We start from the raw sequence: 20,844 nt of genomic DNA on the forward strand, positions 1-20,844 counted from the left end.
GCAAATGTCTTTCAGCATTTATTTACACTTCCTGATATTGATGTCTTACTCCCACACCACTGCTCAGGTTCCACTCTCTGGTGATAGATGTAACCATGGCCTTGGACACTCTCTCCCTGCCTGTCTTGGAGCCCCTAACTCCAGGGAGATTACTGGACATGACTGTACTGGCCCTCAGCTGTCTCTATGCAGGTAGGCACCACTCCCCTCTCTGCTAGCTTCACATGGGATTTGACAGATGGATTTGTGGGAGCCCGTCAGTCTGCAGGTGTTTCATGCGGAGTGGTTGTGTCTTCTCCTAGGTGTGAGCGTGGCCACGTGCATGGCTATCCTTCAGGTGGGCAGCTGCTTGCAGCTCCGCACAGCCTCCACTGGATCCAAGGAAGAAGATTATGAGAATGACGCTGCTACCATAGTACAGAAATGTGTGAGTGTAACCAACGTACCACACGATAATCAGTATATACCATACAATAATGTGTGGTTAAAATGACCGTATACCAGTAATATACAGTGTGCCTCTATTATAGTCTTTGACCTTTCTCATTTGCCACTCTGTGTTTCATGCAGTTGGAAATCTATGAAATGATTGGGCAAGCCATCAGTAACTCCCGCAGAGCAGGCGGAGAGGTAAGGCTTCTGTAGTGTCAGGCTGTCTTTCCTGTCTTCATGAGCTGTGTACAATGGTTCGAACTGAGGTCTGTCCACTTATGTGTTTCACAGCACTATCAGAACTTTCAGTTGCTGGGGGCGTGGTGCCTGTTGAACAGCCTGTATTTGATCCTGAATTTGAGTCCCACCGCCCTGGCTGACAAGGGCAAGGAGAAAGATCCACTTGCTGCCCTGCGCGTGCGTGACATTGCAGCTCGCACCAAAGACGGGGCTGGCTCTCCTAAACTTGGCCCAGGCAAAGGGTAAACACTTTCTAATCACACTCGGCTCAATAAAACCAAATCCTTGACTTTCACGCTGTCCTTTGCGAATGCACGATAGCGATGTGTTAAACCACGGTATCTGTCTTTGGATCAGACACCAAGGCTTTGGCGTCCTGTCAGTCATCCTGGCCAACCACTCCATCAAGCTCCTCACGTCGCTGTTCCAGGACCTGCAGGTGGAGGCTCTCCACCGGGTAAGTGCAGTAAGTGAAACCCCTCCGCCCAGCACGCACTCGGGAGCAGACAAATACAACCGTCAAACAGCACAGTGGGGGGACATGATGTACGGCTGGTTCCCAGTGATGCTCCATTCCCCTCCCCTCCCTCTGTTCTCCTCAGGGCGGGGCCAGCGACGGGCCCCCGGCCGAGCTCTCCATCATGGCTCAGAGCACCTCCATCCAGAGGGTCCAGAGGCTCATCGACTCTGTCCCTCTCACCAACCTGCTCTTCACTCTGCTCTCCACCTCCTACAAGAAGGTGCGCACACGGGCTTTAAGCTGCTGCCGTGTTGGCTCCGGCCGCCCAGCCTGCCATCCAAGCCGAGCCAGTATTTCGACGGGGTGGCTGTGATTTGCGTGGCCCGCTGTTTGAAGGCTGTATCTTTCCCTGTCCAGGCCTGTGTGCTCCAGCGCCAGAGGAAAGGCTCAGTCAGCAGCGATGCCAGCGCTTCCACAGACTCCAACACCTACTACGAGGATGACTTCAGCAGCACCGAGGAGGACAGCAGCCAAGGTACTCTAGCAACCTCCACCACCAGTAACCCCCTCCCTCCACCACCAGGAACACCCTCCCTCCATCAGGCGGAGGGAGGGATGAATGAAGCCTCCTACCATTTTCATCCTTCTTGCCCAAACTTATGAAAGTCTTATTTCAAAAGGATATTCATGCAAGGTCATGCACCCTAAAATATACATATAGTACAACGCTGGCCTTGATAGACCATATTACAAGGTTATGCTTTCATTATCCTGAAGCTGTGGGGAGTAGGAAGCTAAAGTGTACATTTCTGTTGTCAAATTTAGAGGTGTTTTTTTTCCATGAATGTGAGTTTTTCTGTTCCTGCTGAAAGCAGAGCTCTGTTTGTGTTTGACCTGGGCTAGCGTCAGGGCTGAGGAGAGCCAAAGATGTTTTGAGAGAGTTTTGGTGTGTCAGCCGGCGTAAAATCTCAGTTGGCATTAGACGGAACCGAGTCAGGCAGCCTGAGAGTGTAGAACCAGGTTAGTCCGCGCAGGCTTCAGGTAGCAGTCCGCGCTGACGCAGGACGCACACACACAACTCTCATCCTCAACACCATTGCCCCTGCAGTCCACAACGACAGGCTAGTGACAGTTTCTGTTATTTCAGCAGAGAGAAGACAGGAGAGGACAAGAGCAACTTGTTCATCAGGTCAGCAGCTTTCTGTCCCTAGACCACGGAGCGGGCTTCACTCCACAGTCCTAGACCTGCTTCCTACACTGTGTTTGTGTCAGTACAGACTGCTGGTCCTGCCACCTTGGTTCAGTAGAAGCAGCAGCAGTAGTGCTAGCACCAGAGCTACAGATGACCATATCCTCCAACATCCAGCTTCCTCGACTTTATAGTCTAGCCTGGATTGATCTGTGCCAGTTTTCTATATAAATGCCTTTAATTAGCTCAGTGTGTCATTCCCTTTGAGCTATGCATCAATAAGCCCATATGTTGTTTTCCTCCGGCTTCTCACATAGTTAGTGTGATCCTATGATGCATGCGGCTCTGTTGATGGTAGTTCACTGACTGATCATGGGTATATGTGTCAGAGCCTGACAGCTATTAGGTTTGATTATGCATTAGAAACATATACAGAATTTGTGTATCAAGACAATTTGTGAAGAAATGGAAGATGGTTTGATCTTTAAAACATTGCGGTTGGCTCTGAAATATACCCATGTTTTGATTAGTTTTTACATTTTACACTTAGATGAAAGCTACTAGAATCTGAGTACTAAGTTTAAAGACAGTTTGGATTAGCAGTGTGTTGCTTTGTGTGAGCCGCACACTAAGTCATATCCTAAAGCAGCATGAGTCATTAAAAAAATAATCCCACCGCATTAGTCAGTAATGTTTATGCTGGTGGGGATCTACTTAATCAGCAGGCCTGTGCACTAAAGGAATGTCTTGCACCAATAGTGTGTGTGTGCACAGCAACTACCTCGGTGTGAGGGGTGTGTTATGTAATCCCATATGAACCATTTTCAGATGATGACAGTGAGCCCATCTTGGGCCTATGGTTTGAGGAGACAATATCTCCCAGCAAAGACAAGGTGGCCCCTCCGCCCCCTCCTCCCCCCCCTCCCCTGGAGACGTCCCCCAGGCTGAAGAGCCCCAGCAAGCAGAACGCAGGAGAGAACGGCAACATTCTGGCCGGACGCAAAGACCCTGAGCTGGTGAGTCCCAGCCAGCACAGGGAGGAGCTGCCCGACAAGTCATGGCAATACTGCTAAAGTGGAATGGTGTTGTTGATGGACCGGGATCCATGTTCCTCTGCTCTGAGCTCATTGCTTGTCCCTGTTGTTCCAGTTTCTCAGCCTGGCGTCCAGCATCCTGAACTTCATCACCTCCTCCATGCTCAAGTCGAGGAACAACTTCATCCGCAACTACCTGAGCGTGTCTCTCAATGAGCAGCACATGGCGACCCTGGCCAGCATCATCAAAGATGTGGACAAAGATGTTAAAGGTTGACCACATAATATATGAAAGGCTTTTCTGGAAAGTACCTGTATAGATTGCGTAATTGACCTCGTGTCAAGGTTAGTGAGTGATTGGCCTCCATTGTGTCTTTAGGTTCCTCAGATGAAGAGTTTGCCTTGGCTCTGTACCACTTCAACCACACCCTGGTAACGTCAGACCTGCCCTCTCCCGCCCTGCAGGTAACAGGAACTTCCTGTTTGTGTGGTTTCTTTAGTTACACAAAGCTTCAACGCTTTTGTTGCTATTTTTGCTGATGGGGAAACCTCCATCTCTCGCCTTTTGTCAGAGCACCCTCCTCCAGCAGCTGGGCGTGGCCCCCTTCTCGGAGGGCCCCTGGCCCCTGTACATCCACCCCCAGTCCTTGTCCGTCCTCTCCAGACTGCTGCTCATCTGGCAGCACAAGGCCACCCAGCAGGGAGAACCAGACGTGCCTGAGTGCATGAAGGTCTGGGAGAGGTACAGTAGAGCTGCCACTACACTCATGATGTCCAGCTGTTACTGCCCATATGAACCTTCCCGTGATGGATGACCTTGTATTTGCAACGTCCAGCGAACGTTGCACAACACACTGAAAGCATTAAGGCGACGTCCAGCAGTGGGGGGGTCAAACCAACCTGTGTCGTTTCCCTGTCCCGTCTGCCGACGTGCAGGTTTGTGGGGACCCTGAAGCAGCACACCATCCAGGGCTCCCTGCCCGGGGACGAGGACCTGAACGTGGAGCACCTGCAGCTCCTGCTGCTCCTCTTCCACAACCTGTCGGAGCGGGGCCGGAGGGCCGTGCTCACCCTGGTCACCCAGGCCATCACCGAGGTGGCCCAGAACAGGGACTCCCAGCTGAAGGCCGTGCCCCTCAACCTGGCCCGCATGCTGCTGGTCCTTGACTATTTGCTGCATCAGTTCTCCAAGGCGCCCATCTACTTGTTTGAGCAGGTAACCGGATCGCTCTCTGTTCTTTGAGTGGTTTTGTTCCCAGGCTTTGCCCGGTTGGTTTGGACGTGGAGTGCGGCGTGTGAGGTAACTGCCAGACTGTGGTTTCCAGGTGCAGTACAACCTCCTGACCCCGCCCTGCTCTGGAGGGGGCTCCACCCAGGACGGGGGCAAGCGCTGCTCCCTGCCCCTGTACCACGGCTTCAAGGAGGTGGAGGAGAACTGGTCCAAGCACTGCTCTGCAGGTAGGTGGAAGTCTCAGCACCCCTCTTGGAAGACCTACTGCACACATAACACGTGTTGATTTTTCTCTGCCATCTAACCAGTGACCGATCCTCTTGCAGATTCCACGCAGCAGCCCAAGTTCTACTGCATCCTCTCCCCTGAAGCCTCAGAAGACGACCGCAGCCGCCTGGACGGCAAGGTGAGACCCCTCGACCACAGAGCTTTCAGCGTGTCGTCCGAGGCAAACAAGCAACAGTCTCACGGTGTTGATATCTGTGCAGGTTTTCCAGAAGCTGTTCAATGGAGTGGTGAAGTATGATGAGCTGTACTCCTGGCTTATCTCCCTGCTGGCAGCTGGATCTCACTTTGACACAGCCAGGAGGCAGGAGAACAAGCCAATCACTCCTATGGTGAGGAGCCTTGCAGTCTCCGCTCCACACACGCTCCACATTTGGGAATGATGCCTTCAGTTAGTTTCTCAAGAACTGATCGATTGATTACAGCATGGTCACGTTCCGGGTTTGTGGCCTTCCTTGTCGTCTACAGGAGGCGTGCTCCCTGCAATACTACTTCCTGGTGCTGTGGAGGATCCTGGGAGTCCTGCCTCCCTCTAAGGCCTTCATGGAGCAGCTCAAGGAGGGCTGCAGCGACTCCAGTGAGAGTGACATCCTGCACACCCTGCGCTGGTCGTCACGCCTCCGAGTCCCCACCTACGCCAACTGGATCAAGGTCCGCCCCCCCTCCCAGAGATGTGCAGCGTGCAGGTGAGAGAGGGTGTGTGAGCCTGGTGTTCACGTGTCACTCTGTGGTCCACGGCAGGAGCACCTGATCAAGCAGGGGATGAAGTCCGACCAGGCCGCCACTCTGATCGAGATGACCGCCTCCAAGTGCAGCAGTGTCAAGTACGACGTGGAGCTGGCTGAGGAGTACATTGCCAGACAGGTATGGTGGAGGTCTGACCTGGAGGGCGAGAATACCCGACTTACCAGTGGGACACCCGTCATGAGAGCAGGCTGACTGGAGGTGGTGCTTCCTCTGTCCTAGATCTCAGCCTTCTCCTGTGTGGATCCCAGCAGCATCCTGCCTCTCCACCAGGTGCCCTCCCTCCAGGCCATCTACACCCTGGACGCCGTCATCTCCAAAGTCCAGGTGTCTCTCGACGAGCACCTCTCCAAGGTGGCTGTGGAGACGGACCCTCACAAGTCGTCAGAGATCACCAAGAACCTGCTGCCTGCCACTCTGCAGCTCATAGACCTGTACGCTGCCTTCACCAGGTGAGACCCGCCCTGCCCCCTCCACTGAGATCAGCAGACAGCCAAACCAGCTGGACTCCTCACATTTCTGTCTCTCATTGACATACATTGTATTATCACAAACCCGAGGAAACCCTTGAAGGGATGGCGCTACAAAGGGATGTGCTGTGGTGTGCGCGGCTCGCGTGCAGTGATGTGCTGTCCTCCTGCCTGACAGGTCGTACCTGCTGATGAGCCTGCCTGAGGAGGGCGACAACAAGCCCACGGAGGCCAAGCTCCAGGGTTACGCTGCCGTGCTGTCCATCGGCTCCACGCGCTGCAAAGCCAACATGCTCGGTACGCTCGACGCTGGGGCGCTTGGTTTCACGCGTGCTTTCACTTCACACCCGAAAGAGACCCGTTCCACCTGACGACGTGTACTTCTGACTCCACAGGCCAGAGTATTATGCAGAACCTGCCCTCGGCTGTGCAGACGCTGTGTGAGACCTGGAACAACATCCACACCAATGAGTTCCCCAACATCGGCTCATGGGTATGTGTGCGCGGGCACGCGCCTCCTTCGCGCTCAGTGTGGCGTGGCGTGGCAAGGTCATGACGTGTACCATGCACATGGCTGACTCGGGGTGTTTGTCCTCCTCAGCGTAATGCCTTTGCCAACGACACCATTCCATCCGAGAGCTACATCAGCGCCATTCAGGCGGCTCACCTGGGGACCCTCAGCAGCCAGTCCCTGAGCCTGGCCGCCTCGCTCAAACACATCCTGCTGTCCCTGGTGCGCCTCACCGGAGACCTCATCGTGTAAGTGTTCCTTTAAGTCAGCCCAGGCCCAATGATCGAAGGACGCTATTGGGGTGCCACGGGCCCTTTAACCCGTGGTGCTTGTCCCCGGCGGCAGGACGGAGGAGCTGAACCCTCCGCAGGTGGTGCGCACGCTGCTGCCCCTGCTGCTGGAGAGCAGCACGGAGAGCGTGGCGGAGATCAGCAGCACGTCGCTGGAGCGCATCCTGGGCCCCGCCGAGTCCGACGCCTACCTGGCCCGCGTGTACGAGCGTCTGGTCACCGGCTGCTACAACATCATCGCCAACCACGCCGACCCCAACAGGCAAGAGCGCGCGCACACCAGAGGGGCTCAGCCCCCGACTCACAGGTCGACTCGACCGAGATCGTGAACCAAGACTGCGTTTTAGGGAGATGTTTAAAAGTCTGCTCGACTCTGTGCAAGCTGCATGTATGGCCCAGTGATTGTGAGGACTGTGGTGTCTCCTAGTGGTCTGGACGAGGCTGTGCTGGAGGAGTGTCTGCAGTACCTGGAGAGACAGCTGGAGAGCAGCCAAGTGCGCAAGGCCATGGAGGAGTTCTTCTCCTTCAGGTTGGTTTCTCGCCGTGTCTTCTCATGGGAGATTCTCGGGATCCCAGCACCCTGTTATTCTAACCCACTGTGGCCTTGTCGCCTTCTAGTGGGGAGCTGGTCCAGATCATGATGGCGACAGCCAACGAAAGTCTCTCTGCGAAATTCTGCAACAGAGTGCTGAAGTTCTTCACCAAGCTGTTCCAGCTCAGTAAGTCCTCCTCTCTGCTTGTGCTCTGATAGCCCTCAGTAGGTCAACCAGACCATGTTGTGAAGTGGAACGTGCTCAGTCGTCAGGGTTGTGGTTGTGACCTGGTCTCTGTGCTCCCTCCCCCTAGCGGAGAAGAGTCCCAACCCCAGCCTGCTGTGTCTGTGCGGCTCCCTGGCCCAGCTGGCCTGCGTGGAGCCCTCCCGCCTGCAGTCCTGGCTCACCCGCATGACCGCCTCCCCTCCCAAGGACTCGGAGCAGCTGGAGACGGTGCAGGAGAACAGGCAGCTGCTGCAGGTGCTCACCACGCACATCGTCCGCGACAACAGCCAGGTGGGCGAGGGCGTGTGCACCGTCCTGCTCAGCACCCTCATCCCCATGGCGACCGAGATGCTGGCCAGTGGGGATGGAACGGGCTTCCCAGAGCTGATGCTGATCATGAGCACCCTGGCCAGCGCCGGGCAGGGGGCCGGGCACCTGCAGCTGCACCGGGCAGCCATCGACTGGCTCACCAGATGGTAGGTAGCCTGCTCCCTGGATCATGGCAGGGAAGCCTTTCACCATCACACTGTGTTGACTTCAATCTCTCCCTTGCAGCAAGAAGTACCTGACCCAGAAGAATGTTGTGGAGAAAGTGAGCGCAAATTTGACGCACGGCAAGGTAACAGTACTTGTGGCATTCTGGTGTATATAGCCCTATTTTTCTGTTCCTTCACTGGCCAAAATGAGAACATGTTTACCCCCCTCCCCTCTCCTGTTCAGCATGCCAGCATGCTGGAGTGCTCGTGCCACATCATCTCCTACCTGGCCGATGTGATGAACGCGCTGCGCCAGAGCAGCGGCCAGGGCTCGTCCGCCCTGCTGATGGAGGGGGAGGAGAAGGCCATGGAGGTGGACTCTGACTGGGTGGAGGAGCTGGCCGTGGAGGAGGACGACTCCCAGGCCGAGGACTCTGTAAGGACCCGTCCTCCACCACAGCACCAGGACCCCTCCCGCTCTCTCGCTCCACACAGGGGGACGTGTGTCGTAGTACTGACAAGCCCCATTCACCTTTTAGTTCCAGTCTTAGGCTGTGCTGGTCTGGTGCTGGAGGGGAACACTTGACCAGGCACGCTCACTCTCCAGGAAGCCATGCTGGGGCACCCTGTTCACGTGTCACTCTTTCTTACCTTACAGGATGAAGATTCCCTGTGCAATAAACTCTGCACCTTCACCATCACTCAGAAGGAGTTCATGAACCAGCATTGGTAAAAGACTGGCTCCACCCCTCTCCCCCCCTCCCCCCTCCCCCCTCCCCCCTCCCCCCTCCCCCCTCCCCCCTCCCCCCTCCCCCCTCCCCCCTCCTGGTTGATGTGTGTGTAAGGACATGTGTCCACGTCTCCTCCTCTGTGCTGGTGTCTGAGTGTGTCGCCCTCCCCCTGCAGGTACCATTGTCACACGTGTAAGATGGTGGATGGGGTAGGTGTGTGCACAGTGTGTGCCAAGGTCTGTCACAAAGACCATGAGATCTCCTATGCCAAATACGGCTCTTTCTTCTGTGACTGCGGTGCCAAGGAGGATGGCAGCTGCCAGGTGAGACCGAATACTTCAGGTCATCATGGGAAGAGAACAACTGCGGTAACTTTGGCTTGCAAATCATTTCCCATTGATTTTCATACAGTCATTTCAGTAGGTCAGGGATTTAGCTAGCCCCCTCATCTGGCCCCAAATTAGAATGCACTTTGAGTGTCTACAAGGGGGGGGGGGAACCCTCAAGTCTTTTTTACAAACAATTAGTTTACATGAATAAACTGAAACTGGTTCACTGTAACAATGTGGACAAGATATGCATGTGTAGTTAACACTGATATTGCATGCAGTAGAAGTCAAATGTAACACTAAGCAAATACTGTAATTTCAATACTAAACTCACTAATAATCAAGTTAACCTGAATTTATGATCAGTATTCTAGTCAGATATTTGCATCCTGTTTGTGTTTGGTGTGTTTGTGGGTGTGATTGTAGTGACATAGTGTGTGTATTAGCTAACCCGTTCTAATAGTTAACATACAGTATGCATGTTTTAATGCTCACATGACCAGATACTCCTGTCTACGTGTTTTATCAAACACTGTCTCTGGTCTGCATGTCAGTCATTAAAAACTACAAGCTGAGAGGTTGGCAAGAAGTATTGACATCCTACCTAACTTGGTGTGGAGTGTGTGAGTGTGTGTGTGTGTGTGCAGAGGTCTGCAGAGAGACCTTGTGTGATCTGACTGGCTCTGTCTGTGTCCCTCAGGCCCTGGTCAAGCGCAGCCCCAGCAGTGGCATGGGCTCCACCCTGAAGGAGTCCTCCGCCTTCCAGAGCGAGATGCGCATGCCCGAGAGCGCCATGCGCCACCAGAGCGCCTCGCCGGCCGATAAGGGCAAGGTGACCATCTGTGACGGCAAGCCCTGCGACGACGACAAGCCCAAGAAGAGCAGCGTGTGCAAAAGCATTGAGGGCTGTCAGGACGAACTGCTGGCACAAGTGGTGAGGGGCCTGGGTCTGGGGAGCGGTCCACTCCGCAGGGGCTGTGTCAATAGGGGCGCAGAGTGTTAACTCCTGTGCTCACTCGCTCCTTGTCTCCCCCGTGTCAGTGCGGCTCGTCCACGGCTGCCGTCGTCCTGGAGATGCTCATCTTCCTCATGGACGCCATCCAGACCAACTTCCAGCAGGCGTCTGCTGTGGGCAGCAGCAGCCGCGCCCAGCAGGCCCTGAACGAGCTGCACACCCAGGACAAGAGTGTGGAGATGACCGACCAGCTTATGGTATCACCCCCGTCCATCTGGCTCACCCGTTCTTGACCGATTTGGCCGATGCCATTGGGCCATCCAGTGCCTAACCCGCCTCCCCGCCCGCTGTGCTCGTCCCCAGGTCCCCACGCTGGGCTCCCAGGAGGGGGCGTTTGAGAACGTGCGCATGAACTACAGCGGAGACCAGGGCCAGACCATCCGCCAGCTCATCAGCGCCCACGTCCTGCGCCGCGTGGCCATGTGCGTGCTCTCCTCCCCACACGGCCGCCGCCAGCACCTGGCTGTTAGCCACGAGAAGGGCAAGGTAGCCAGCAGCTCCACGCTGCTCTGAACACACGGATGATTAGACCATGGTCCTAGACTGTATGTGGGCAAGGGGAACCGCGATGTTTGTTGTTTCTGTCGTTTGATCCCCACTGCAAACCTTCCCCTCCTGTCGACCTTGGCCCCCTCTACAGATCACAGTGCTGCAGCTGTCAGCCCTCCTGAAGCAGGCCGACTCCAGCAAGAGGAAGCTGACCCTGACTCGCCTGGCCTCCGCCCCGGTCCCCTTCACCGTGCTCAGCCTCACAGGAAACCCCTGCAACGAGGACTACCTGGCCGTGTGCGGCCTCAAGGTCAGTCAGCCGGCCTCCCCCAGCAGCTCCCTCCTCCACACTGTCCCGTCAGGAACCATCCCCATCCTGGTGTGTCCCAGTGACTCTGCCACCTCCCTCTCCTCTGACCCCTCCCTCTCCTCTGACCCCTCCCTCTCCTCTGACCCCTCCCTCTCCTCTGACCCCTCCCTCTCCTCTGACCCCTCCCTCTCCTCTGCCACCTCCCTCTCCTCTGACCCCTCCCTCTCCTCTGACCCCTCCCTCTCCTCTGACCCCTCCCTCTCCTCTGACCCCTCCCTCTCCTCTGACCCCTCCCTCTCCTCTGACCCCTCCCTCTCCTCTGACCCCTCCCTCTCCTCTGACCCCTCCCTCTCCTCTGACCCCTCCCTCTCCTCTGACCCCTCCCTCTCCTCTGACCCCTCCCGCTCCTCTGACCCCTCCCTCTCCTCTGACCCCTCCCTCTCCTCTGACCCCTCCCTCTCCTCTGACCCCTCCCTCTCCTCTGACCCCTCCCTCTCCTCTGACCCCTCCCTCTGCTCTGACCCCTCCCTCTCCTCTGACCCCTCCCTCTCCTCTGACCCCCTCAGGACTGCCACGTGTTGACGTTCAGCAGCACAGGCTCCGTGTCGGACCACCTGGTGCTGCACCCCCAGCTGGCTACTGGGAACTTCATCATCAAGGCCATCTGGCTGCCCGGCTCTCAGACAGAGCTGGCCATCATCACCGCTGACTTTGTTAAGGTTCGTTATGTGCTTGCACGGCTTCATGGCGTTTGGTCATTTGTTAACGCACAAGAACTTGTGTGCTTGTTTCACGGCTTGAGGAGTTGATGTTTGATGTTTGTGGACTGCGTAGATCTACGACCTGTCGGTGGACGCCCTCAGCCCCATGTACTACTTCCTGCTGCCGAGCTCCAAGATCCGCGACGCCACCTTCCTCTTCAACGAGGAGGGCAAGAACATCATCGTCATCATGTCCTCCGCAGGCTACATGTACACCCAGGTGATGGACGAGTCCAGCAGTGCCCAGCACGGGCCCTTTTACGTCACCAGTGTGCTGGAGATCAACCACGAGGACCTCAAGGTAACCTTCCGGAAGGTTCCACAAGCTTCTGAGAACTTACGACAGCAGAAGCATGTACATATCTGATTGTATCTGGTTATCCTCCAGCTGAACCTGGAGGATACCCTGGATGCTTTTCACACTAAAAGGCCTATGATGTACCCTACATAAGGGGCCAGTCTAGACGTTGAACTTGTGAGGTGGTTCTTGTCCCTGACCTGCGGTGTGTTCTGGTCTACCTCAGGACAGTAACGGCCAGGTGGCTGGGGGCGGCGTGTCGGTCTACTACTCTCACGTCCTCCAGATGCTGTTCTTCAGCTACAGCCAGGGCAAGTCCTTCGCTGCCACCGTCAGCCGCAGCACCAGCGACGTGCAGAGGCTCTTCAACATCAATATCAAAGGGTAACCACGACGACAACCCCACAGGGGCACAGTATTAAATGAGGACGTTTCACAAGAAAGGAGAGTCCAATCCAACCTGAATCTGTGTGTGTGTGTGTGCAGCTCCAACGGGGGCAGTAAGATGTCCCCTGCCCTGTGCCAGTGGTCGGAGGTGATGAACCACCCGGGGCTGGTGTGCTGTGTGCAGCAGACCACAGGCATCCCCCTGGTCATCATGGTCAAGCCCGACACCTTCCTCATCCAGGAGATCAAGACCCTGCCGGCAAAGGCCAAGGTAGGCTACACCACACACACACCCCGACACTTGGGATGTGCCATGGGCTCAAATAAGGAGACTGGTGGATCAGTGTCGTCTGCACACCGCATCTCAAACAGTGTTGTGGTCCTGTCGGCCCCCCCTCAGATCCAGGACATGGTGGCTATCCGGCACACGGCCAGTAACGAGCAGCAGCGCACCACCATGATCCTGCTGTGTGAGGACGGCAGCCTGCGCATCTACATGGCCAACGTGGACAACACGTCCTACTGGCTGCAGCCCTCCCTGCAGCCCAGCAGCGCCATCAGCATCATGAAGCCCGTCCGCAAGCGCAAGGCCGCCGCCGCCAGTGAGTCCGCTCGCCGTCTACACTTTGACGACGCGCCTTCTCTCTAGAAACACCAGAGTTTGGTCTCCATGAGTTTTGGCTCCGAAAAACCCATGTGACGGATGCGTCTCATATCGCGGGCGTGTACGTGACAGCTGATCTTGTGTTCCCCAGCCACGCGCACCTCCAGCCAGGTGACCTTCCCCGTGGACTTCTTTGAGCACAACCAGCAGCTGACGGAGGTGGAATTTGGGGGCAACGACCTGCTCCAGGTCTACAACGGCCAGCAGATCAAACACAGACTCAACTCCACCGGCATGTATGTGGCCAACACCAAGGTGAGAACACCCGACATGGGCTGCGTTGCTCCGTGGAGGGTCTGCTGGGACACTGCAGCGGTGATTTTCACGTCAAAAAACCCCCCATATACATTATTGTATATACTAACTCTACTCTTCAATGTATATTTTGGCATCCTCAACTGTGTGTTTGCGTGTGCCTCCCAGCCTGGTGGCTTCACTGTGGAGGCGGTGAACAACAACAGCTCCATGGTGATGACGGGCATGCGGGTGCAGGTGGGCACCCAGGCCATCGAGAGGGCCCCGTCCTACGTGGAGATCTTTGGACGCACCATGCAGATGAACCTGACCCGCGCCCGCTGGTTCGACTTCCCCTTCACCCGAGAGGAGGCCCTGCAGGCCGACAAGAAGCTGCCCATCTTCAGTAAGGACCTCGTGTCGACCAGTGTCGAGAGACGGTCACCACAGGTCAGTCTCCGGGCCGACTCTGACTCTGTCCGTGTCTGACGTTGCAGTCGGAGCCTCCGTTGACCCCGCGGGTGTGACCATGCTGGACTCCATTAAGATCTATGGGAAGACCAAGGAGCAGTTTGGCTGGCCGGACGAGCCGCCCGAGGACTTCCCCTCGGCCTCGGTCAACAACGTGTGCAGCCCCAACCTCAACCAGGGCAACGGCACGGTGGACGGAGAGGTGGCCACGCCCACCTCCACCAGCGGCACAGTGCTGGAGAGGTGAGAGGGGGCCCGGGGGTCAGAGGTCACCGCTGGGCTTTCTGACAAGAGTGCCATGTTCTGCTCCTTATTAGAGTTTATAGTAATAGTGGGGTCGTATTTGATGGGTTTTAGTGTTGACAATATAGTGGTGTTATACTTGATATATGGGGTTTTCTAGTTAAGCAATATAACCTTTTAAAAGCTCGTTTTATTGCCCTATACCACCTCAATGAGTTTTCTTGAGGCGGTAATGGAAGCTTCTCAAGGCGCTGTTCAAAACCATTCTGTTATTACCATGCGGCAAAACCTGTGTGCATTGGTTTGGTAGTTCCTGTGGTGCCCACTTGTAGGGTGACCCTGAGTCAGCGACTCTGAGGGTGCTGGTGTGGAGAGCGGGACGTCTGTGTGTCTGTGTGTGTGTGACATGTCCAGTGCATGGCTGCTCTCATGAGGACCTGGGTCTGCATGCATCTCCTCTGTTCAACTGAGTCATTTACTTTCACTTGTTTCTTTCTGTGTTCCTCACCTTTTTTTTTTTCTTTTTCTTTGCTCCCAAAAATACAATAAAAAGTTGTGAAACTGAGTCCTTATCAACCCTGGACCGGTTAGTAACTGTCCTTTCTCTGCTTGTTTGCATGGTGTGTGTTTGTGTTTGTGTGTCCGAGCTTGTTCATACCATTTACAACGCACAGTAGAAAAACATCACTTTGAGGTTTCCTCTAACAACAAAACTTAGTCTTGCTTAAAAAGCAGACTACAGATTGCTGACTTCAGGTTGCTTTTGCTGTTTATTAGTTGCTAGAATAGCGCGTGAAGGTCGTTGTGGCCATTCTGACTGTGTCTCTCCCCCAGGCTGGTGGTGAGCTCTCTGGAGGCTCTGGAGAGCTGCTTCGCTGTGGGCTCCTCCAATGAAAAGGTGTGTGAAGAAAGAGGCCATTCATCTCTCCCAGTCTACTGTACACAGCCTGAAGGATTTAGGAGCCGTAATGTGTGTGTGTGTCTTCAGGAGAAAAACAAGGCTGTTGCCCTTGAGCTGGCCACCCTGCTCCTGTCCATGCCTACTCCAGCAGGAGTGCAGCAGCAGACCAAGGGGCTTCTGGCCAGCCTGCACACCAGCCGCACGGCCTACCACAACCACAAGGTACCCTCACACCCACACACACCTGGACACACTGCTGTGGGAATCATTAGGATCGCCCTCCTAACAACTCAAAAGATTCATCTCTGGAAGGATATTGGCACCTAATACCTCCTCCCTACAGTTTTCTAGCTGTGTAACGTGTCCCTGTGTGTGTGTGTGTGTGTGTGCAGGACCAGTCTCTGCTGAGTAACGCGGTGCAGTGTCTGAACCGCTGCAGCCGTGACGGCAGGGACCTGGATCCAGACGTGTTCCAGAGGCTGGTCATCACTGCCCGCTCCATCGCCATCATGAGACCCAACAACCTGGTGCACTTCACCGAGACCAAGCCCCCCCACACAGACACAGGTAGCCAACATCTTACGAAGCTACTGACACCAGCCTGAGTCCGTCCTTTTTGTGGTCATGATGACATATAAAGCTTGTACCTTTCCAGAAATGACAGAGGACGGCGTGCAGAAGTCGGCGGACAGTGAGAGCTGTAACTTCATCATGCAGCTGGTGAACAACTTCTGGAAGCTCCATGCTCTCAAACCAAAGAACGCCTTCCTGGCCCCTGCCTGTCTGCCAGGTACAGCAGCATCCATACCCAGCAGGGCCGGACCGTTCTCTGCTCGCGGGCTCGTTGATCTGGGCTCGTTGATCTGGGCTCTGTTGATCTGGGCTCATTGATATGGGCTCGTTGATCTGGGCTCGTTGATCTGGGCTCGTTGATCTGGGCTCGTTGATCTGGGCTCGTTGATCTGGGCTCATTGTTCTGGGCTCTGTTGATCTGGGCTCGTTGATCTGGGATCTGTTGTGATTCCTGTTGTGTTGATGCTTCCTCCAGGTCTAACTCATGTTGAGGCCACTGTCAACGCCCTGGTGGATATCATCCATGGGTACTGCACTTGTGAACTCGACTACATCAACGTGGCTTCCAAAATCTACATGCAGATGTTACTGTGCCCGGTGTGTTACATTTGCATTGAGACTCTTTCTTTTCTGAAATACTCTGTACTAACTCATTTGAAAACCTTTACTGTGTATAACAGACAGTAACCACCTTCTCTTCTCTGTCTTGTTCCAGGACATCTCTGTGAGCTTCGCTTGTAAGCAGGCCCTGATCCGAGTGCTTCGACCTCGAAACAAACGCCGCCACGTGACCCTTCCATCTCCCCCACGCTCCAACACACCCATGGGTAGGTACCCCCCCCCCCCCCCGCCCCCCCCTGACTCCACACCTGTAGACCGCCACGTGACAGGAAGCGCACAGCCCCGCTGTCACGGGGCCTGGTCCTCACCCTGTCCACTCCCACACCATCACAGGGGACAAAGACGACGACGACGACGACGACGCCGACGACAAGATGCAGCCGTCCGGCCTGCCGGGGGGAGAGGGAGGCCGACAGGAGAGCCACGACCAGAGCGAGGTGGACCACGGGGACTTTGAGATGGTGGTGAGACTGGATCAACAGCTCCTCTGTGTTGGGGCCCAGGTGCCCGCTGTTACGGGACCATGTGTGTTGGGATGGGCTGTTTGAACTGGATGGACCTGTGTTCTGGTGTTCTGTCCCAGTCCGAGTCCATGGTCCTGGAGACGGCGGAGAACGTCAACAACGGGAACCCGTCCCCTCTGGAGGCCCTGCTGGCGGGGGCGGAGGGCTTCCCCCCCATGCTGGACATCCCCCCCGACGCAGACGACGAGACCATGGTGGAGCTGGCCATCGCTCTCAGCCTGCAGCAGGACCAGCAAGGTACCCACACTCACCCATCTTGTGGGGGTGGAACTGAAGCTTTGATGGTCTGACTGGCTTGATTGATTGATAGTAGAAAGTGTAGCGGTGTTGTTCTGTGTGGTGCTGTGGTGCTGAAGCCTGTGTGGTTGTGTTGGTGCAGGCAGCAGCAGCAGTGCCCTGGGCCTGCAGAGTCTGGGCCTGTCTGGCCTGTCTGGCCAGGCTCCCAGCTCCTCCTCCCTGGACGCAGGCACCCTGTCAGACACCACAGCATCAGGTAACGAGGCCCAACCACAGACTCTCTCTCTCTCTCTCTCTCTCACACACACACACAACACCACTTTCTGGGGCATCAATTGTTCAATTTTTCTTACGGAGTTTGCTGAAATCAGTGACTGTTTCGGCGTGCGTTGACGTGCAGTTTCCAGTTAGCCTGTCCCAGCCAGGCCAGAGTCTCTGGTGTTTTTCCTGTAACAGCTGTGGTTATGGTTTCAGCCCCAGCCTCAGACGATGAGGGCAGCACGGCGGCCACGGACGGCTCCACCCTGCGCACCTCCCCGGCCGAGCACGGGGGCAGCGTGGGCTCCGAGAGCGGGGGCTCCGCCATCGACTCTGTCGCCGGGGAACACAGCGGTGAGGGGGCCTTCAGCCAGGGCTGCTGCTGCAGGCCCACACCCCCACACAGCACCGCGCCCCTGTCCCAAGGCTGGGCTCCTAACCCCCGCCCTCCCTCTGGGTGTGTTTCAGTGTCGGGCCGCAGCAGTGCCTATGGAGACACCACAGTGGAGGGCCACCCCGCGGGGCCGGGCAGCGTGAGCTCCAGCACAGGGGCCATCAGCACCACCACGGCCCAGCAGGAGGGCGAGGGCTCCGAGGGGGAGGGCGAGACCGAGGGAGACATCCACACCAGCAACAGGTCAGCATCCACACACACACACACACACACACACACACAGACAACACCAGCTTGGGCGACCGGGGCTGAACTTGACCCCCAGGGTTGTGTGCGTGCATGTTCCCCTCCAGGCTCCACATGGTGCGTCTGATGCTGCTGGAGCGCCTGCTGCAGCACCTGCCTCTGCTGCACTGCGTGGGCGGGGTCCACGCCATCCCCTACATGCAGGTGGTCCTCATGCTGACCTCCGACCTGGACGGGGAGGACGACAAGGACAAGGGCGCCCTGGACGACCTGCTGGCCCAGCTGATCGCCGAGCTGGGCATGCACAAGAAGGACGTGTCCAAGAAGAACGAGCGCAGCCCCATCAACGAGGTGCACCTGGTCATCATGAGGCTGCTCAGCGTCTTCATGTCCCGCACCAAGTCAGGCTCCAAGTCCTCCTCCGAGGTACGCTCCTCATCCACACACTTCTCCCATGCTCCTCATCCACACACTTCTCCTACGCTCCTCGTCCACACACAACCAGGGGATGTTACCCACAACCCTGCTGTCTTAGCTGGCATGTGTTCTTAAGCTAACACAGTTTCTTCTCATGTCATGGACTGTGGTGGCTCACCTGGGCTTCTCCCCCTCGGTCCCTGCAGTCGTCCTCTCTGATCTCCAACGCCACGGCCACCGCCCTGCTCAGCCTGGGGGCCATCGACTACTGTCTGCACGTGCTCAAGTCTCTGCTGGACTTCTGGAAGAGCCAGCAGGGGGAGGAGGAGCCTGTGGCGGCCAGCCAGCTGCTCAGACCACACACAGCCTCCTCTCCCCCAGACATGAGCCCCTTCTTCCTGCGCCAGTATGTCAAGGTACAGAGGAACTGAACACTTCCTGTTTTCAACCCCTGAAAGCAGACCACCGTGGACACGGTTTTATTTTATTATTCTCACGCTGTGATTTCATTTGTCGTGTGTGTGTGTGTGTGTGTGTGTTGTGTCCCCCCAGGGCCATGCAGCAGATGTGTTTGAGGCCTACTCGCAGCTCCTCACTGAGATGGTGCTGCGGCTGCCCTATCAGATCAAAAAGATCGCAGACACCAATCCCCGCATCCCGCCTCCTGTTTTCGACCACTCCTGGTTTTACTTCCTGTCTGAAGTACGTGTATTTTCCCAGACTGCTCGGACCCCCCTTAACACACACCCCCCCCCCCTACCCCCAAACTCACACTCATGGGCTTGCGTGGTGTGTTGTGTGCAGTACCTGATGATCCAGCAGACCCCCTTCGTGAGGCGGCAGGTGCGGAAGCTGCTGCTCTTCATCTGCGGCTCCAAGGAGAAGTACCGCCAGCTCAGGGACCTGCACACGCTCGACTCCCACGTCCGCGCCATCAAGAAGCTCCTGGAGGAGCAGGGCATCTTCCTGCGGGCCGGGGTGGTCACGGCCACCTCGGGCTCCGCCCTGCAGTACGACACGCTCATCAGTCTGGTGAGAGTCCTGCTAAGGCCTTGGGGCCAGCCTGGAGCCCTGGACAAACCAGGGGCTCCCTAGTCGTGAGCACCGTCGAGGATGTTCATGCTTGCCTGCCTGTTTGTTTCCTCGCCTAAGAGACTGTATTGTTCTCACCATAGATGGAACACCTGAAAGCCTGTGCTGAGATAGCCACCCAGAGGACCATCAACTGGCAGAAGTTCTGTATGAAGGATGACTGTAAGTAGCCTGAACCGACACTTGACTGAAATTGATGAACCAACGAATTGATTTCCTGGCCTCCCTGCCTGACTCTTCTCTCCCCCTCTTCCTTCTCGCCCTCTCCCCTCTCTGGTCCTCCAGCCGTGCTGTACTTCCTGCTGCAGGTCAGCTTCCTGGTGGACGAGGGCGTGTCCCCTGTGCTGCTGCAGCTGCTGTCCTGTGCCCTGTGTGGCAGCAAGGTGCTGGCCAGCTCCTCCTCCTCAGGGGGGGGCTCCGGGGGGGCGGGGGGCACCGGGGCCTCCCAGTCCTCCCAGAGCAAGTCCTCCAGTAAGAAGAGCAAGAAGGAGGACAAGGAGAAGGACAAAGAGGGTGAGAGGCTGAGGCAACTCCTCATTTAGGGGCAGAACAGAACTCCCCCATGCACACGGAGAAGGACAAAGAGGGTGAGAGGCTGAGGCAACTCCTCATTTAGGGGCAGAACAGAACTCCCCCATGCACACGATTGAGGTGATGTTTAGTTAGAAGATTTAGTTAAAGTGCTTAGTGTTAGTGTTGTACCTACGCTAGGAAAATGTGGTTCTGAGTGTTGTGTTGGCTGGGTCTGTGTCCAGGCGATGGCGTGGGCAGTCAGGAGGACCAGCTGTGCACAGCGCTGGTCAGTCAGCTCAACAAGTTTGCCGACAAGGAGACGCTCATCCAGTTCCTGCGCTGCTTCCTGCTCGAGTCCAACTCATCTGCTGTGCGCTGGCAGGCCCACTGCCTAGCCCTGCACATCTACAGGTACTGACTGTGCACCTCTGGACGAGGGCTGCACTTGGACAGCTCCATGTCCCCCATGCCTGCATGTTAAACCTGTATAGACACACAAACAGCATTTAAGACTCTAGACCCACCAAGCCACCCGAGCGCGTGTTGATCAGGAGGTCTGTATGTGACCCCTCCCTCAGGAACTCTAACAAGTCCCAGCAGGAGCTGCTGCTGGACCTGACCTGGGCCATCTGGCCCGAGCTGCCTGCATACGGACGCAAAGCTGCTCAGTTTGTGGACCTGCTGGGCTACTTCTCCCTGAAGACCCCGCAGACCGAGAAGAAAGTGAGTCCGAAAGCTCGCGCTGGCGACGCCCTCGCAGGACCTCACGGTCTGGCAGCTGAGAAAGAGCCGCTCCAAGTCAGGTCCTCCTGACTTTCCCCCTCCTGTCTTTCAGCTGAAGGAGTATTCCCAGAAGGCGGTGGAAATTCTGAGGACACAAAATCACATTCTGACCAACCACCCCAACTCCAACATCTACAAGTATGATAAAAACTGCCTCGATAGATACAGGAGCGATGAGCACATCCTGATTGCAGGTAGCTCGGATGTTGTTCACTGACCATGGTTCTGTTCTT

General features: G+C 56.2%; 1 protein-coding gene across 5 annotated transcripts in view; it reads left to right on the forward strand.

Moving 5' to 3' along the window:
- The window catches only part of ubr4 (ubiquitin protein ligase E3 component n-recognin 4), a 34,652-nt gene that overhangs the window by 2,824 nt on the left and 10,984 nt on the right, over nt 1-20,844 (forward strand). The window contains exons 8-70 of one of the 5 annotated variants that reach the window (XM_084679183.1): nt 68-192; nt 303-427; nt 571-630; nt 724-914; nt 1,030-1,138; nt 1,275-1,412; nt 1,550-1,667; nt 2,280-2,321; nt 3,150-3,337; nt 3,471-3,627; nt 3,735-3,820; nt 3,928-4,097; nt 4,292-4,571; nt 4,681-4,813; nt 4,913-4,992; nt 5,075-5,203; nt 5,340-5,522; nt 5,613-5,735; nt 5,838-6,067; nt 6,264-6,382; nt 6,481-6,578; nt 6,687-6,844; nt 6,942-7,148; nt 7,314-7,415; nt 7,505-7,605; nt 7,733-8,120; nt 8,200-8,263; nt 8,365-8,556; nt 8,779-8,849; nt 9,027-9,219; nt 9,881-10,114; nt 10,222-10,392; nt 10,499-10,681; nt 10,836-10,994; nt 11,561-11,713; nt 11,829-12,056; nt 12,280-12,437; nt 12,540-12,711; nt 12,841-13,042; nt 13,196-13,359; nt 13,528-13,744; nt 13,836-14,052; nt 14,606-14,638; nt 14,887-14,950; nt 15,041-15,175; nt 15,346-15,520; nt 15,609-15,743; nt 16,002-16,123; nt 16,242-16,353; nt 16,481-16,611; nt 16,731-16,908; nt 17,051-17,164; nt 17,383-17,520; nt 17,635-17,803; nt 17,914-18,232; nt 18,430-18,639; nt 18,776-18,925; nt 19,028-19,255; nt 19,399-19,477; nt 19,601-19,828; nt 20,071-20,239; nt 20,407-20,551; nt 20,664-20,749. In XM_084679183.1, coding sequence (XP_084535309.1) covers nt 68-192; nt 303-427; nt 571-630; nt 724-914; nt 1,030-1,138; nt 1,275-1,412; nt 1,550-1,667; nt 2,280-2,321; nt 3,150-3,337; nt 3,471-3,627; nt 3,735-3,820; nt 3,928-4,097; nt 4,292-4,571; nt 4,681-4,813; nt 4,913-4,992; nt 5,075-5,203; nt 5,340-5,522; nt 5,613-5,735; nt 5,838-6,067; nt 6,264-6,382; nt 6,481-6,578; nt 6,687-6,844; nt 6,942-7,148; nt 7,314-7,415; nt 7,505-7,605; nt 7,733-8,120; nt 8,200-8,263; nt 8,365-8,556; nt 8,779-8,849; nt 9,027-9,219; nt 9,881-10,114; nt 10,222-10,392; nt 10,499-10,681; nt 10,836-10,994; nt 11,561-11,713; nt 11,829-12,056; nt 12,280-12,437; nt 12,540-12,711; nt 12,841-13,042; nt 13,196-13,359; nt 13,528-13,744; nt 13,836-14,052; nt 14,606-14,638; nt 14,887-14,950; nt 15,041-15,175; nt 15,346-15,520; nt 15,609-15,743; nt 16,002-16,123; nt 16,242-16,353; nt 16,481-16,611; nt 16,731-16,908; nt 17,051-17,164; nt 17,383-17,520; nt 17,635-17,803; nt 17,914-18,232; nt 18,430-18,639; nt 18,776-18,925; nt 19,028-19,255; nt 19,399-19,477; nt 19,601-19,828; nt 20,071-20,239; nt 20,407-20,551; nt 20,664-20,749 — 9,738 coding nt within the window. The remainder of the gene's footprint in view (nt 1-67; nt 193-302; nt 428-570; nt 631-723; nt 915-1,029; nt 1,139-1,274; nt 1,413-1,549; nt 1,668-2,279; nt 2,322-3,149; nt 3,338-3,470; nt 3,628-3,734; nt 3,821-3,927; nt 4,098-4,291; nt 4,572-4,680; nt 4,814-4,912; nt 4,993-5,074; nt 5,204-5,339; nt 5,523-5,612; nt 5,736-5,837; nt 6,068-6,263; nt 6,383-6,480; nt 6,579-6,686; nt 6,845-6,941; nt 7,149-7,313; nt 7,416-7,504; nt 7,606-7,732; nt 8,121-8,199; nt 8,264-8,364; nt 8,557-8,778; nt 8,850-9,026; nt 9,220-9,880; nt 10,115-10,221; nt 10,393-10,498; nt 10,682-10,835; nt 10,995-11,560; nt 11,714-11,828; nt 12,057-12,279; nt 12,438-12,539; nt 12,712-12,840; nt 13,043-13,195; nt 13,360-13,527; nt 13,745-13,835; nt 14,053-14,605; nt 14,639-14,886; nt 14,951-15,040; nt 15,176-15,345; nt 15,521-15,608; nt 15,744-16,001; nt 16,124-16,241; nt 16,354-16,480; nt 16,612-16,730; nt 16,909-17,050; nt 17,165-17,382; nt 17,521-17,634; nt 17,804-17,913; nt 18,233-18,429; nt 18,640-18,775; nt 18,926-19,027; nt 19,256-19,398; nt 19,478-19,600; nt 19,829-20,070; nt 20,240-20,406; nt 20,552-20,663; nt 20,750-20,844) is intronic. The other 4 variants (XM_084679184.1, XM_084679185.1, XM_084679186.1 and 1 more) reach the window with 4 other exon arrangements.

Source organism: Hypomesus nipponensis, chromosome 18, assembly GCF_054491055.1.
Source record: "Hypomesus nipponensis isolate SF chromosome 18, ASM5449105v1, whole genome shotgun sequence".
Lineage (NCBI taxonomy): Eukaryota > Metazoa > Chordata > Actinopteri > Osmeriformes > Osmeridae > Hypomesus > Hypomesus nipponensis.